Source organism: Leptodactylus fuscus, chromosome 8 (genome assembly GCF_031893055.1).
Source record: "Leptodactylus fuscus isolate aLepFus1 chromosome 8, aLepFus1.hap2, whole genome shotgun sequence".
Lineage (NCBI taxonomy): Eukaryota > Metazoa > Chordata > Amphibia > Anura > Leptodactylidae > Leptodactylus > Leptodactylus fuscus.
In genome coordinates, this window is record NC_134272.1 from 29,499,895 (window position 1) to 29,517,877 (window position 17,983).

Genomic DNA, 17,983 nt, shown 5'->3' on the forward strand with positions numbered 1-17,983 from the left:
CCCCACACCCTATTCACATACTGATCCCCATTGCTGCTCACTGCAGCCTCCGCTTCCCCTTCTGCCTTCCGCCAGCAGCAACGTGATATGGGACTCATGGCTTCCTGGAGGGAAGAAGGGGAAGCGCAAGTGGACATGAGCAGGAGCGAGGATTGGTAAGTAAGACCATGAGCCCTCGGCACGAGTATTTGTTGGGCGAACCTTGTGAGATCCTCCTCGTGCAGTTGGCCTGGCGGTTCCCTTTCGTTCTAAAGTTAAACTGTTATTATGATATTCTGAGGTGTCTTTAGACTCTAGAGTATAATAATCGGAGACCCAGTATAGGTGACAAACATAAAAAATAGTGTTTTTATGTTTCTTACCTCCCCTGAACCTCTGATTATTAATAATAGTTTGTGGGTAGTGAACCTCAAAAATTTTAGGTTCTACCGAACCAGAAATTTTTCCAATATTTGCAACAATTGGGAAATTATAATTGGGGAATTATACTATATGGAGGACACTATGAGACATTATACTGTGTGGAGGGGCCACTATGGGACATTATACTGTCTGGAGTTTACTTTGGGACAGTATACAGTGGGGACCAGGAAAGGGGCACTATGCTGTGTGGGGGTGGGGAGGCTTATAAAACAAAAGTTTGCTATGGGGCCCAGTCTTCGCTAGTTATGCCGCTGTGACTAGGTGGTGCCATTTATTTAAAAGAGTACTTGCCATCTCCTCGCTCTCAGTGAGGCTAAGTTCACATCTGCGTGAAAGTCTCCCTAGGAGACCCTGTTGCAATGTCTGCCTGAAATCAGCAAACGAAAAAAGACCGGCATCTCCCCAATTTCAGTTTAAAAACAAAGGACCTCATTATAGTATATATTCACTATTGTATCCGTCCACCTGTCTGTTGTTCTGGTCCTTTGATGGACCAGAACAATGGACAGACTAGCACACATGTGCCTAAGTCAACACATCTCCTTCACATCCTTTATGCATTGTGACTTTGTCAGAAATCCTAATAAAGGTTTTTTACAAGATTATTATACTAAAATATTAGATGTTTAGAGAATGATGAACTGAAAAATAAAGCGAGTAGCATGATAGTAGACTTATTAACTGAGTCATGCATGATGTTAAGGGGGCTGTCCCTAGAGGGCAGCATACAGAGGCACTGTTCTCCTAACTACATCCTGGAGAATAGATTTGCATATTTTTTACCCAGAATCCCTAGCGGAGCAGGAATGACTTGTAAGTCTCCGTACTGCCTATGTAGGCACACACTCTCCCTAATGCGTATGATTATCCCCTGACCCTGGTCTATAGTCTCTCACTCTGCCAAATCAGTATCCCTGCGCTATGCTGAGGAGGTCCAAAAGACTGACACAGCGCTGTCCATAGCTGGGAATCTGTTCCTTTTGGAATAGAAATACAAATTTGGCAATTAAATCCGCATCATGATAGTAGGCTTATTAACTGAGTCATGCATGATGTTAAGGGGGCTGCCCTCTAGAGGGCGGCATACAGAGTGCACTGTTCTCCTAATTACATCCTGGAGAATAGATTTGCATATTTTTCATCTGGTGTATAGAGAGTGATTTCTGGGCCTCCTAGGTTTATGTTCCCCCCCACCCCATGAATTTACCAAGCACAAAATATAGATAAAAATCTGCAGGATATTCAACCCCATGTGAACAAACATACATCGTAATACATTTTTTACCTAGAATCCCTAGCGGAGCAGGAATGACTTGTAAGTCTCCGTACTGCCTATGTAGGCACACACTCTCCCTAATGTGTACGATTATCCCCTGACCCTAGTCGAAGACAGTGGAACATTCTTGACATTTCTGCAGTAGTAAGATAGGTACTGAGGAACTAAAATAAAGAAATGATGTTTACCATAGTGTGACTGCTCACGGTACGATCACCAATGGGTATGAGCTTAAATATGATCGTCCCCTCAGAATGAATCTGCAGAAAATATAGAATATTTATCATGGGAAGAGTACGGAGACAAACGGGGAGAGGAAGAGTCTAAGAGAGATGGGAGGCAACAGGAAGGAGAGGAAGATGGAAAAGAGAGAGAGAAGACAATGGAAGTCAACAGAGAGGGAAGGAGAGAGGACAGAGGAAAGGGAAGAGAAACAATAAAAGGAAGCAAAGGAGGAAATAAAACACAGGAAAGGAGAAGGAAGAAAGGGTGAGAGCGAGAAAAGAGGAACAGATGATACAAAGAGGAAACAGAGGGAAGATAAAGAGTAAGGTGAAGCGAATGGGACAGGAAGAGAAATAATAGGAGAGAGAGAGGACAGAGAAAGGAGAACAGATAAAATAGAGAAGGGTAGATAGATCAAAGAGAGGCATGGGTGAGATAGAAAAGAATAAGAAAGGGGAAGAATAAGGAAGAATGAAGATAAATACGTTGAAGAGGGAAAAGAAAAGAGAGAAAGAGGAGAGAGAGAGAGAGATGAAAGAGAAGAAAAAGTTGAGGAGGAAGAGAAGACAGGAGAATAAAATAGGGAAGAGATTATGGAGGAAAAGAAAGAAATGGAGGGAAAAAAGAGTGGTAATAGAAGGAAACAGAAGACACTTTTTATTCTGTGAGACTTGCCGAAGCAACGTGAAAACATTCAAAGCAACATGACTGAGACATAGTAATAATTTCCCTGAAATGAAAGTCTTCCATTATTTAAGTGTCTGTGATAATGCTCATCCTCCAAAACTAAGTCTCGTTGATAGACGCCGAATACCGTACACCTTAGGACCTAAGCAATACAAATGCTTATAGTGATTTCCTTTTAGGGTGGGTTCAAACTGCCATTGGATATCAGTTATGATAGTGTCTGTGAAACCCCCCCCCCAAAAAAAAAACAAAAAAAAAACGGACACCTATCATAACAAACATTAATGGATATTAACCGATGCTAATGTGCCCGTTTTTTTACTGTCCATTTCTTGTTGTAAATGAGTTCATTGTACAGTGTTTCCATAATATACCTCAGTTACATCTGTACTAAGTATTGATTTTTTTCCCATTATTGGAAATATGAAATGAACCTATAGATTTCATATCACAGAATATAAATACCAGTATCTGAATAACTTGCTCAGGCTCCAGTCCATCCACAGGGACCCCATTTACCTCCACCAGTTTATCGCCAGCATACAGCAGACCTGTGATAGAGTTAGGAACAAGGTCAGTGATATATTGTACACTTTACTATACAGTAAGAATCAGAGTTTGTTTCACTTAAGTTTAGTGAAAGATACAGATCTTACCGCTTCTATCTGCAAGGCCACCATGGATTACTCTAGCTACTATGATGTCGCCTGTGATTTCATGACGTTTAATCGTAGCCCCCTTGGAAATATAATAGAAAAGAAGAGTCAGTTTTTAGGTTGGTCTGTATGATGTTGTACACATACAATGAATTAAAGGGATCCTATCATTAAAAGACAATTTTTTCTGGTTGACACGTAGGAATAGCCTTAAGAAAGACTATACTTCTCCTACCTGTAGATGTCTTCTCCGCGCCTCTGTTCCATAGAAATCCTGGTTTTTGTTGGTATGCAAATGAGTTCTCTCGCAGTACTGGGGGGCGGGCCCCAGGGCTCAAATAGCACTGGGGGCGCCCCGAATGCTGCGAGAGAACTCTCCAGTGCCACCTCCATCTTCTTCAGGAATGTCATCTTCATGCGTCTTCTTCCAGCGCAGACGGTCAAAGTTGTAGGCCTCAGGCAGAGCTGACTGCGCATGCCCACAGGCCACGCTTACATACTGTGTACACAGCCATTTTTCTTGTGGCCGCGGGCATGCACAGTTGGCTCTGCCCGCGGCCTGAGGCCTACATGTTTCACCGCCTGCTCCGGAAGAAGACACATGAAGAGGACATTCCTGAAGAAGATTGCGGCGTCGCTGGAGAGTTCTCTCGCAGCATTGGGATACCCCGAGTGCTGTTTGAGTGCTAGGGCCCGCCCCCAGTGCTATGAGAGAGCTCATTTGCATACCGACGAACTAGGGATTTCTACGGAACGGTGGCACGGAGAAGACATCTAAAGGTAGGAGAAGAATAGTCTTTCTTAAGGCTATTCCTACGTGTCAACCAGAAAAAATTGTATTTTAATGATACGGTAGGATCCCTTTAAAGGAGTTTCCCATTAAATTGAAATTTGTTATAAAGGGGAACAAACCAACTAACCATAATTAGTATATGTAATATTGCATATAAGCCAATAAAATTAGTGACTGCATTAGAATGAAAATGAATAGGGAATGGTAAGCCCCAATGTTAACAATCCACTACTCTAAACCCAATCTGTTACGATACTACAACCCCCTGCAAGCCCTGACAGCTGCATGATGGGATTTGTAGTTTTGTGACAGAATACAGGTTGGATAACAAAGTTCTAGAGTCTTATTGTCACATTTCTCTTTGGTATTGAGAGGTATACGGGCAGCCCCAACATTCTTCCCAGAGCTTTATCCACTTCATACTTGGATGGAAAAGAAATCTAATATTCCTACAGATTTTATCTCTCATGGATGGCGCTGGAAGCAGGAGGCCTAATATCGTATTCAGATTTGTCCATCGCAGTGGATTTCACAACCTCTCTGGTAGGAATGAAGTTGGGGCGGTCACGTCTTTAGACAGATTGTACACTAACACAATGGAGGAAATATGCAAAAAACTAATATACAAGAAATCAGGACTGCCTCCCTTTACAACTAGTCTAAAGCAGCTACAGACAGTGCCGCAACCCATTGTGAAGGATCGAGGTACATGAAACTAGAATGTGATACAACTACTGTATACCAAATGGCTTTCCATGGTTTCCTATTACAGAAAGAAACATAAAATAAATTACAAAAAGACTTGGCTATTCAGTCTCACTTTCCTGTCAAATCTTGTGACTTATAGCTACTACCAAAGCAACAACATATAGATGTGTGGACTTAGGTTAGACCACGTGGAAACTATATCAATATTTCATTACCGAGCAAAATCATTGTATGGCCTGGTTCACATCTGCGTTCAGTATTCCATTCGGGGAGTCCACTTGGGGACCCCCTGAACGGAATAACATACGCATTGGCAAGTGGTGAGCAATGAAAGCACACGGACCCCATACAGTCATGGCCAAAAGTTTTGAGAATGACACAAATTTTATATTTTCACATGATCTGCTGGCCTCTGGTTTTTATGTGTGTTTGTCAGATGTTTTTATCACATACAGAAATAGAATTGCAATCATATTATGAGTAACAAAAGCTTATATTGACAGTTAGAATGAGTTAATGCAGCGTTGCAATATTTGCAGTGTTGACCCTTCTTTTTCTTCAGGACCTCTGCAATTCTCCCTGGCATGCTCTCAATCAACTTCTGGACCAAATCCTGACTGATAGCAGTCCATTCTTGCACAATCAATGCTTGCATTTTGTCAGACTTTGTAGGTTTTTGTTTGTCCACCTGTCTCTTGATGATTGACCACAAGTTCTCAATGGAATTAAGATCTGGGGAGTTTCCAGGCCATGGACCCAAAATCTCTATGTTTTGTTCCCTGAGCCATTTAGTTATCACCTTTGCTTTATGGCAAGGTGCTCCATCATGCTGGAAAAGGCATTGTTGATGGCCAAACTGCTCTTGGACGGTTGGGAGAAGTTGATCTTGGAGGACATTCTGGTACCATTCTTTATTCATGGCTGTGTTTTTAGGCAAGACTGTGAGAGAGCCGATTCCCTTGGCTGAGAAGCAACCCCACACATGAATGGTTTCAGGATGCTTTACAGTTGGCATGAGACAAGACTGGTGGTAGCGTTCTCCTCGTCTTCTCCGAATGAGCTGTTTTCCAGATGTCCCAAACAATCAAAAAGGGGATTCATCAGAGAAAATGACTTTACCCCAGTCCTCAGCAGTCTACTCCCTGTACCTTTTGCAGAATATCAGTCTGTCCCTGATGTTTTTTCTGGAGATAAGTGGCTTCTTCGCTGCCCTCCTTGAAACCAGGCCTTGCTCCAAGAGTCTCCGCCTCACAGTACGAAGCAGATGCACTCACACCTGCCTGCTGCCATTCCTGAGCAAGCTCTGCACTGCTGGTAGCCCGATCCCACAGCTGAAACACTTTTAAGAGACGGTCCTGGCGCTTGCTGGTCTTTCTTGGGCGTCCTGGAGCCTTTTTGACAACAATGGAACCTCTCTCCTTGAAGTTCTTGATGATGCAATAGATTGTTGACTGAGGTGCAAGCTTTCTAGCTGCGATACTCTTCCCTGTTAGGCCATTTTTGTGCAGTGCAATGATGACTGCACGTGTTTCTTTAGAGATAACCATGGTTAACAGAAGAGAAACAATGATGCCAAGCACCGGCCTCCTTTTAAAGTGCCCAGTGGTGTCAATGTTACTTAATCATGACAGATTGATCTCCAGCCCTGTCCTCATCAACACCCACACCTGTGTTAATGGAGCAATCACTGAAACGATGTTAGCTGGTCCTTTTAAGGCAGGGCTGCAATGATGTTGAAATGTGTTTTGGGGGATAAAGTTCATTTTCTAGGCAAATATTGACTTTGCAAGTAATTGCTGTTAAGCTGATCACTCTTTTTAACATTCTGGAGTATATGCAAATTGCCATTAGAAAAACTGAAGCAGTAGACTTTGTAAAAATTAATATTTGTATCATTCTCAAAACTTTTGGCCATGACTGTAGACTGTAATGGAGTACGTGCATTTTCTGCGCGGTGTCTGCATGAGTCATGTGGAGAGGAAAGTAGTTCATGAAGTACTTTTCTCTCTGCATGTTCCGTGCAGACACCGTACGATAAACACACGGACCCTATTATAGTCTATGGGGTCCATGTGCTTTCATTGCTCATCACTTGTCAATGCGTTCGATATTATGTTCAGAGGTCCCCAAGTGGACTCCCCAAAAGGAATACCGAATGCAAATGTGAACTAGGCCTTACATAGCATTTGATGGCATCTATAGTTTTCACTCTCTTGCTCTAAAAAGTGGATTTTTATTAGCAGAACATTATTATTATTATTATTACAGTATTTTCTCTTTAACCACTTCAGTTCTGGGCCAATTTCTCTGGCTCAGAACGAGACAAATTTTTTTTCTTTCATATAAATGTTTCTGAGAGCTATAACATGTCAACGTCTTATTTTGGTGACATTTAATTTTTGCTTGTTTTTTTTTTTTTTTTTTCTTATATTTGGAAACATATAAAACGGAAAAGAAGGGAAAATGTCTGTGTTTTTAATGTCTCAGGTGAAAATAAATTGAAAACAGACATTTTCTGTGTTGATGGAATTGGCTAGAATCCCATCTACTTTGCAGTGACTGTAAAAAGCCATGTGCAATCCGCAGCATTTACACCCCCTCGGCCTCACATTTTACTATTAAAAAAAAAAAAAAAAACACCGAAGTGCTACTAAAAAAAAATTTCAAATATTTTTCCCTCCCCGTTATGGTAATTTTTACTTTGTCATCGGGGTTGGGGCTAGAAGCTGTGGTATTGGCGTTTTTAAAAAAAAAAAAAAATTATATTTTAAATTATTTTGCTTTAATTTTTAGATTTTGACTTTTCTATTTATTTAATTTATTTATTTTACATTGTGTCCCCAGAAAGTCATAATAGTTCTATGGGGGCATCCAAACATAATATTGTGGGTGGGGGGCTGATTTCCACTGTAACTGGGACTAATACTTATAGCCCTAGTTACAGGAGGAATACAGCCTCCTGCCCAAGACTGCTGCGTTGATCTGGGTCCTCTAGGACCCAGCAGCTGTAAAAGTCTCTTATTCGGTCAGGCGACCTCCATGTCAGAGAGAGGCAATATTGTGCGGCTCCCATAGCTTTGTATACAGCAATCGGTTCAGTAGGGACAGTAATAAACCATCTCTGCCTTCTTCAAAAGGCCTCTGACTGTAGCAATAGCAGACTTAGTGCAGCTCCTTAAAACTGCAAGGACGTACAAGAGTGAGAACGCCTAGCTATACATAGTCTATGGGCTGTAAAGAACTGCTCGATGTACAAATTTGTAATTTTTTTTTTATATATAAATCCTGCTGGGGTATCTTTTATAACAACAACAAAAAAAAGGCCTGTAAGGCCTTGGCATCTAGCTAGATCTCCATACAAGACTGGAGGAGATTCTTCATAAAGGCAATTTGCAAAATTCCCTTTTTTATTTTAGTTGTAGTGAAACAATAAAAATGGCCAAAAGTCTTCAATTTTTTAAGTGAAATTCTCCCACTCTACCAATCACTATCTAATACTGTTCCTGTCTATAAACCCATCCAACATGAACCCCAATATTTCTAGACTATAGAACACACAGTATAATAGTTGACACAAGATTTTCTGTGAAACCCCTTGAATCTGATCTCATCCTACAGTGAGCACCAACAGACCTTGGGATTTTCTTATTAACATATTATTCTGCTGCGAATTCTAAGAATAGTTGAGATTCCTTAAGGACCAACCCAACAGTGAAGTCAAATAATGGTCAAAGCTCTTTGCCAAACAAAACTTCAGATACAAAGTCAAAGTTTTTTTTTCATATCCATTATTCCTTAGCAGTACAATGAAATAGCCAGAATGATATCACATAATAACTATAATAAATGTGAAAATATTACAATATTGAAAACTTATACAGAGGACACTGGTCTAAAGAGTATTTTAGGAATGGTGGTGTTTTTCTTTGCTGATGTAATTTTAGCGCTTTTTATATTAAATACTTTCTCTACTAGTGATATGTCACTGCTAAGATCCCTTTACAGCAGCTGCAAACCAAGACAGTCTTGTATTGCTGACTTAAGGACACCTAGTGGCAAATATGAAAAGCGCAGCACTGACTAATTTTACATATGTCCATAAAAATCCCTCTGAAACATATGTAAAGTATGTATATATTGCAGTTTTCCATATCCATTTTTGCTTACCAGAGGCTGCTTGTTTTTCACCAGGCACACGATTCGCATTGCTTCCTCATTCTCAGGGATGTTTTCTGGTAGTGGAGGAAGGATGGGCTCATAATCTTTCTGTGCCACTGTATCATGGGCAGACAGCAGTGCCTGGGAAATTAAACAAAGTTATTATACATACACAGGCGGTAGGATAGGACCCATAAATGTTTCCTTATATCAGTCTTTAGTGATGCATTTCTGCTTGTCATTGTGCATGCAGCTTAACCATTAAGTACTACCATGGTGTCTATCATACACCACTACAGAGGCAGGGGCCGGGATCAGTAAGTGACGCCACGGCCCCAACAAACATCATTATTATACTCAGGGGTCTTTTTAGGCCCTCGAGTAAAATGATCGGAGGTCCAGGGAAGGTAAAGTAACATAAAAAACCATATTACTTACCTTCCCATGCTCCAGGCAGGATCGGGCCTACTTCTGGACGCTCCCTGACGTCACATGACCCGGGACGCAGGTCCCGGTCATGTGATGACCCGGGTCATGTGACGTTCTGGACGTCATTGAAGAAGGCCGACACCACCGAGGACTGCAGCGGAGCCGGGGATAAGAAAATAACATTGTTTTTTTATGTTTGTATCCCCTCTCGGTCTCTGATTATTATACTCTGGGGTCTGAAAAGACCCCAGACTATAATAATTGTTTATGAATGTCCACAGTGGGGCATAATAGTGTGTGCAGGAGCCACTATGGGTTATAATACTGTGTGCAAGGGCCACTATGGGTTATAATACTGTGTGCAGGAGCCACTATGGGTTATAATACTGTGTGCAAGGGCCACTATGGGTTATAATACTGTGTGCAGGAGCCACTATGGGTTATAATACTGTGTGCAGGGGCCACTATGGGTTATAATACTGTGTGCAGGAGCCACTATGGGTTATAATACTGTGTGCAGGGGCCACTATGGGTTATAATAGTGTGTGCAGGGGCCACTATGGGGGATAATACTGTGTGCAGGGGCCACTATGGGTTATAATAGTGTGTGCAGGGGCCACTACGGGTTATAATACAATGTGCAAGGGCCACTATGGGGCATAATAGTGTGTACAGGGGCCACTAACGGGAATAATAGAGAGCGCAGGAATGTGTGTGTGAAGGGAGGGGGCAGTCGGGGTCTTCGGCAGGTGTCGGTCGGGGGGGGGGGGGGGCGGCATGTCAAAGGTTCGCCACGGGGCCCCACCATTCCTAGTTATGCCACTGCACCACTATCATACACATATCATTATGATAGACACCATGATAGTACTTAAGGGTTAAAAGGGAGTCTGCCTGCAGAAAGATCACTATCAAACAAATGGCAGTATCTTGTAGGACTGTTTCTACACTTTCCAAATATGTCTTTCTTATTCTGCATTGCGGCTCCATTTTCATGAAAATCAATGTTTAATTCTTATGCAAATAAGGTAAAAAGGGCTTTAGGTTGTGTGTGCGTGTGTGTGTGTGTGTGTGTGGGGGGGGGGGGGTGTCTTCTCCTGGCGGGGCTTCACTCTCCACTCTAAATAACCACAAATAATTTTAGCCCAGCTCCCCCCATCTAGTACTTTTTTATGTTTTTTATATATTTAGTAATATCCATCATATCCAAGTGCAATTAGACAACAAGCAAGCAAACCTAGAAAATGCCTTGCCTTAAAGTGTGGGCCTCGCAGAAGGCGTCTTAATTCACGAGAGTCAGCAGAAGGTGGGGACTCACGCAGCATATCTACCACCTGAGGAACAAATAATAATTTTTTATAATATATATTTATTTTTTTATATGTAATTTGTAAATTTATTATTTCATATTTATTTACATTACTTATATAGCGCCATCATATTCCGCAGCACTTTACAGACATTGACATCACTGTTCCATATAGGGCTCACAATCTACACAATTTCCTATCAGTATCTTTGGAGTAAAAAATACTTTTCAATAAATAGTAGAAATGAATATAAGAAACTAAGAAGGTAATATATCTTATTAAATGGACAATTTTTTTTTATTTTTTTTCAGATTTTAGTGTCTGAGAGTCCATCATCTGAGTAGTAATAGTTTGCTACCCACAATGTCCTTCCTTATCCTGCAGTCACATGATTAGAGAGTGACCTCTTTTTTTGTAGCATAGATTGCTGTGCAAACAGGAGGTCATTCCCTGCTGCCTGCAGATACTATTGTGCGCTATCATGTGATCTCAGATTCATCAATGCCCCCCCTCCATTCTTCTGCTTTAGGTCTTCTGTGACAATGCCTCCTCAGCTTCATATAATCCCCCCCCCCCCCCTCACCTACGGCCCATAGTTTCCCTTCTCTTCTATAATATTATGAGCTCTATGAATATAGACTTGGATACAGGTACTAGACATGGGTGGCAGTATCAATAATCTATTTTGATGACTCACTGCATAGAAGTCTATGAAGAGGGGAGGAGGAGGAGGAGTTTGATGGGAAAACACATTCGGCTATGGTACTGCAGTCTTTCAAGACATGATTCCAGCAGAATAAAGTAGTCAATTAATTCTAATCAATTAATCAAACTAGTCATAGACGTCTGTGTGCGAGATGAATACAGAGACAGATTCTCTATACATAGGCTGAGTTACTATAAGGAGGAGGAGTGCGGCCTAATAAGTGAAGAAAGAAACAGATTGATTTAATAAGATATATTACAAAGTTGTATATATTCAGATATACTATTCATATGGAAAGTGATTTATAATTGGAGGAAGGCTTTAAGAAAAGACATACCCGTCCATAACTACAGGACATAACACAGTGAAACGTCATAGCAACATTTTTGGGTTTGACCGCTAGATTATTCTCATGGGATATAAACTGTTGTGCGTATCTAATGTCTACTGAGAATACGCATGCTCTGCCTAGGTAAGTGCTCATGCATATGGTGGAATGGCATCAGGAGGAATAGCCACCGGCCCAATAAGTGTTGAGCGGAGAGTGATATAGGATATATGGCTATCTTATAACTACTGCACTGTAACCTACTGGTACAACGGGCAACATGGAAAACATTTCTTTCACTAACCTCACTGCATAACGCACGGGCCTTCGGTACAACAGGCGCAGGACGCTTTCTTATATAGTGATGTAGACACTCATGCACCTGTAATAAAAGAGAATATCGTTAAGGAACTTCACCAAGATGGCAGAGAGGAGCCTTCCCCAAGAAGCAGTGACATCTGATCTTCTTATAATACAAAGTTGTGCTGGGAATTTTGTATTTAGAATGGAAAATAGTTCGGTAATGGGGGATTTATGGGATAAGCCTGGATTGCCTTATGTGCAGACAATTGGAGGTTGATGATATTGCTCAAGAATGTATCTTGGTATAAAGTATTAACACATCTGGTCAGCTTTACCTATAGAACTGCAAGAAATGAAATGAGCAGAGCGTTACCAATATATAATGTAAAGTGTCTTCTTAAAGGGATCCTGTCACCAGAACCCAGTAAATAGAGAAGATGGGGGCGCCTGAAATAAACAGTGTTTTCTCGTTATGAATTACCATTTTTGTCAATATGCAAATGAGCTCCTGAGCTCTAGTGCATTGGCGTTGCTCCAAAGAATTAAGTGACAGCTCCATCGTTGCTCCAGATAACTTATTTGCATATTAACAAAAACAGAAATGTCTTAGAAAACACGTCAATGATTCTCAAGAAGAAAACACCATTTGCTTCAGGTGACCCTATCCTGTCTGTCTATTGGGTGGATATTATGGATCCTGGTAACAAAGTCTTTTAAAGGTAAATTCACACAGGTCAGATATGCTGGAAAGTCTGTAGTGCATGACAGTACCAGCTAAATGGATGAGATTTTACCAAATCTTTGACACACTCTACACAAAAAAAAAAAAAAAAATACAAAAAGGAATCTACATGGGGGATTTTAAATCTGTGACTTGCCGATTTAAGTTGCAGATTTTCATCAAAGATTTTAACTGTGACAAAATCCGCCTTGTACTATACAGTACGCAGATTGTGTAGCCATCTCTTAAATGATTTCTTTTCTGCTGCAGTTTACATCTTGTGTGAATGTTCCCTTAGAAAGGTTTTCAGTGGCTGACATTTTTTGAGTTGCTTAAAGGGGTTGTCCCATCTCAAGGATCCTATCTATACTGGTAGCATACAGCTGCTTTGTTTACCTGCTATGTAAACTTATTCCTCCCATTGTTTACATAGGGTTGCTATAACCAGGGACCTGTGAGATAGGACAAGTGATGTCACTTACTCAGTGCCAATCAGGACAATCAGTTCAGCTAATTGCAGTTTTCTGATAAAGCCTGGTCTGTTATCTCTCTATGTAAACACACAGATAACACTGAGTCCATCCTATACAAGCATATGCAGAATATCTGACCTGCATAAGTATTGTGATACTGCAGTTTCCCGTTCAGCGAGAGGGAAGGAGGGGGGCAGAAATACAGGAAGTGGGAAGAAGAGCCTGCATGCAAAACTGCTGTAACAAGGATATGGGAAAACCTCTTTAAGGAATACAGCTGCCAGACTAGAAAAGGCCTGAAATTTCATATTATGGTGTTGAATTTAGCAACACATACTATATTACCTAGGTAAATAATACTGTGTACACGTAGGTCTCCGATACAAATGTATGGCCATGTGCACCCTGCACAGTTGTGTGCATGGAGTTCAACTTTTGTATCGTAGCCAGAAATGTGGGCTGTGAGAATTTCTATATTATTGAACATCACTAGATATACTTTACCGCCATTACTGAAATACCTTAAGTAAAGACTGCAGCCATGGGGCCTGGAGCAAACTGTACAACACCCCAATGCCATTAATATCTCTGTGGTAAAATAGGCCCAGCTCTTCCAGTACCAATGTGAGGATCTGAGAGAGACCTGTAAGAATGAATGTGCACGTTAGACGCTGTCATTCTGTAATACAACTTTTCCTTTGCTGTACATACAATATTGGATCCTGTAGTAGTGTTTAGGTTCATAAGGGTTGTCCCAACATAAGAGGACCAGCTCTTTCATCTTGAACTGCCCTTTGATCAATTTTCCCCTCTTCATTATGGTAATTTATGTTGGTGACAATTATTGTTGTGTTGACGGGGCAGGGCTAGAACCTGTAATGTGGGTGTTTTTTATACACAGTGTCCATCTAGCAGACCATAATAGACATTTGGAGGAGGCATTTTTACACATTTTTTGAGGAAATGCGTCTAAAGAGTAGCAATTTTATTAGTTTATTTTTATGGCCTTCACCATGCAGGATAAATACAGCCCGATTTCTATAGTATCCATTGATACAGATACAGAAATTAATACAAAAACGGCTTTGTTATCATTATTATTTAATGTTGTTTTATTTAATACTTTAGACAATTTTATTTTTTAATTTTTTACATTTGCAGTTAGTCCTATAGTGGGACTTGATCTCTAGGTGGCACAATTGCTAGTATAGTACATTGCAATACAGCTGTATTGCAATGTACTATACTTTACAAAGTGTAACAGAAAGTAAACCTGTAAGACTCTGCTCGAGGAAGAGGTTTATAGGTTTACTTGTGATCGTGATGTGTGGGCCCCCCACTCCCGCCATGACAACTCACCAGCACTTTACAATTGCATCATGGGGGTTTCGAAAGGGAGGAGGAGGAGGCACAAAGAGATCCCTCAGATGCCACTCATCAATGAATGGGTTAAACAGCTGTAAACAATGTTTTTACCACTTTCCGTTGTTAGAGCTGAATGCCAACTGTGTAATACTGCCGACATCCTCTAGCGATGGTGCCAGCTCCTAGTATGTCATGTTGTGTTAACACTTCACCCATCACTTACTATTACATCATAGGGTATGAAGGAGTTAATGATAACGGCCTCATACACTAATTATATGCCCTTAAGAACTCACAATCGAAAATAATTATTATATATAATATATTATATGTATTATAAATATTATAACAGATGACCTCATACCATTTTCTTGAAGACATCCGGGATTCATTTCCATGGTCTCCCTCATTTTCAAAGACTCCCCAGCTTTCTGTGGATGAACCATCCAAACAAAGGAATCAAAGCAATTGTGAGTGAACTGTAAAATAAATAAGAGAAAACCAGAGTATATATAAATACAGTATATAGTCATATACACAGATAAGCTGGAAAGGGCAATAAGAGCAGCGACTCTTGTATGTATTCTAATTCCATAGTCGGAGTTCCAATTTTCTCACTCTGAAGACATGTAATGTAAAAGATGTGGACAGTATGGACTGCTAAAATCAAGCAGTCAGTGTCATGTTGGGATTTCTTTAGTTTAACAGAGGGGATTCTTTTGAGGTCCCGCTTTCCATCTATATTGACCACTTTTCGCTATTGTACGAGAGGGCGTTTGATATATATTTTTGTAATATACTTAATTAACCTAACTTTCTTCTAATAGAAAAGAGCTTGTACAGTTCGCATTAGTAATGCTTCGAGCATTGCTAGGGAGCGTTTTGTCCTGTACATCTGTACCCAATGTAATATGTAGAGCTGTAGCATTTACCAAGCTTGAAATGGCTGTAACTCTGGTTTTATAGAACCTAGAACAAGGTTTTTTTTGTATCAAATGAAAGCTGAGATTTCAGTACTAATTAAAAGCATTTTTTTAGGTTGTATATAACTGTAGATACAGCCGTTTACAGTGACTTTGGCTCATGCTAGAGCTCTATATACTTCCAATACAAATGTGTTCGAATTTCCCAGTAACAGCTCAGTTAGAGTTGCCAGACAGAATTTTAGAGCCTGTTTTCTTTTAAAAGGAAGTTAGATAGGTTAATGAAGAATATTACAAAATGTTAAAATAATAAATAACTGTATAGTAGCTTTTATTGTTATCATTGTATAAGGGTGGCCCAATAAACCCAATCTCTGCAATGTAGTCATTGCTTGTGTGGGGAACACTGTAGTAGGGCAATTTGTCAATGATAAAATACACAATTGTTGTAACAGAACTGGTTATTTCAGACTATATCGGCATAAGAGCAGAATCCGAGCATATTGTGGTCTCTCACAAGTGCAAGTCTTTGTGTCCTTTTAACCAGATCAACATATCAACACTGTGGGTTACGAACACAATTGGAAAAATGTAGAAAAATTAGGAAGGGCACTCACCCACATCCAGGCTCATCTTCATAAAATACTCTTTTATTGAAGTAACAATGTAGTTTAAAAACAAGTAGTGCAGGGAGGGAAAGAAGCATATAGGCAAGTAGGCAACAGCCGTTTCGCGCAGCTATGTGCGCTTTCTCAAGCCTCAGAATGCAAACAAGCCACAACTCCTGCCACAAGCAAAGTTACACGTTGGCAACACTGTGGCATAATTCATAAGGTGCAAGTCCATAAAATGGAGAAAAGTGGTTCAGCATTGAAAGCGAGACATGAGAGGCAACTTAGGTAGATCAAAAGAGAATTATATGGCTGTGGTGGGTTAGCTTGCCCTTCAGAAGACACGCCAATACACCATCAGACCCGAACTGATAAAGTGGTGCGCAGGCGCTCTTGGGTTTACGTAGGCTGACACACTTTGAGAGTCCGATACTCCCTTTTAGAGAGATCAGTGCTTTTAATTTACAGATGAACTTGCAAGTCCAATTAGGGCGTCGCTTTCCTTGTTAGTCCACTGTTGCTCCTCCTGCCCCTCCGCTGCTTGTTCACCTAAAATTTAGGTCCTAAATCCTCCAATACCAATGACCCTTTCTGTAAATGAACTGACTCTTGTACAGTAAGCAATGCAAAGTACTGACCCCACATCCCGTATGACATCAGCAGCTTTATTAGCACCCACTGCAAAGATGACTTTAGCTAGGAAAATCTTAATCACTGTTCCTGCTCTTTTTTAAGAAGGGTTAATCTCCTTAACATTTAATGTTATTTACGTTAGTTACAACAGAACATGAACGACCTCCTAACCCCAGATCTGAAGGTGGAAATCTGTTCCTTGTGTCTTCATGTTCTTATATCTACTGTGTTTGCAAGTATTCTTTGTACAGCCCTGTGGACCATGTTGATGCCATGAGCATTACTGCACATAGTAAAATTATTTACTGAATTACGGGTAATAAACTTCCACTTGCAGCTTAAATAGGCACTGACAAACTTTGCATAAATCAATAACACAGCCAATGGAATGCAGTCACATGACTCATTACCCATATATACAGAAGTCTATAGAGAGGGGAGAGGAGGAGTGAATGATTGTAGCAGAATCAGGCTTAGTCTGATGCTGGAGCTAAATAGGAGCTACCAATCATAACCAAAGTGCTTTATTCACATCAGTACAAGTCAGTACTTCTCTGTATATGTCCTACATTGTCCTAGGGCTGTTCTTGAGTGGAAATTAGCCAAATTATGGACAATATGGGGGGTGAAGGAGGGGATTATCCAGACCGCCATTTATTTAGTTTGCTGATCTTGGTAATCCAAGTGCCTCCAGGGGATGCAGATGATTTATGACAAGGCGTACCTCCAGCACAACCGCGTTCCTGCTTTGATATCTGTGCCAGCGTTTATGCAGGAAAATAGATAAAAATAGTCATAAATCTTGCTGGTCTGGTGGCCCCACCCAAAGCAAACCCCCTCACCACCCCCTAATTTTAGGAAAGTGTCGAGGGCAGTAAATGTGGCCTGGACCAGCCAAGCAACACAGCAGTACTGCCCATGCGCGGCGTCACTCTCGGGACCAAAACCTGCCAATTCGCTCCCCGTGTGAATGGGGCCTTAGAGTAACGGCAAAGCCCTTTTTTTTTTTTCAAAAAAGCTCATTTGCATTTTGAGAGAAATGGCTGAATCTTGATAAAAGAGGCACCAATTCACAGGGGAAAAACATTTGATTCAGATAACCTTAAAGGGGTTGTCCAGGATAAATCAACAATTTACAACTAAGTCCTCCATGCAACTTTCTAATATATCTTTTTTTTCTATATTACCGTATATAGGTTTTCGGTAATATTTGTAGATCATGTAACATTATTCACTTTTTCACTGATCTAACAGG

At 40.7% G+C, this 17,983-nt stretch overlaps 1 protein-coding gene across 1 annotated transcript in view; it reads right to left on the bottom strand.

Moving 5' to 3' along the window:
- The window catches only part of MPP4 (MAGUK p55 scaffold protein 4), a 45,501-nt gene that overhangs the window by 23,869 nt on the left and 3,649 nt on the right, over positions 1-17,983 (bottom strand). Inside the window, exons 2-9 of the mRNA XM_075284378.1 lie at positions 14,926-15,040; positions 13,718-13,839; positions 12,004-12,081; positions 10,609-10,689; positions 8,936-9,067; positions 3,268-3,349; positions 3,077-3,162; positions 1,888-1,959 (exon numbers count right to left, since the gene is read on the bottom strand). Of these exons, the coding sequence (XP_075140479.1) occupies positions 1,888-1,959; positions 3,077-3,162; positions 3,268-3,349; positions 8,936-9,067; positions 10,609-10,689; positions 12,004-12,081; positions 13,718-13,839; positions 14,926-15,007 (735 nt within the window). The 5' untranslated portion in view covers positions 15,008-15,040. The remainder of the gene's footprint in view (positions 1-1,887; positions 1,960-3,076; positions 3,163-3,267; positions 3,350-8,935; positions 9,068-10,608; positions 10,690-12,003; positions 12,082-13,717; positions 13,840-14,925; positions 15,041-17,983) is intronic.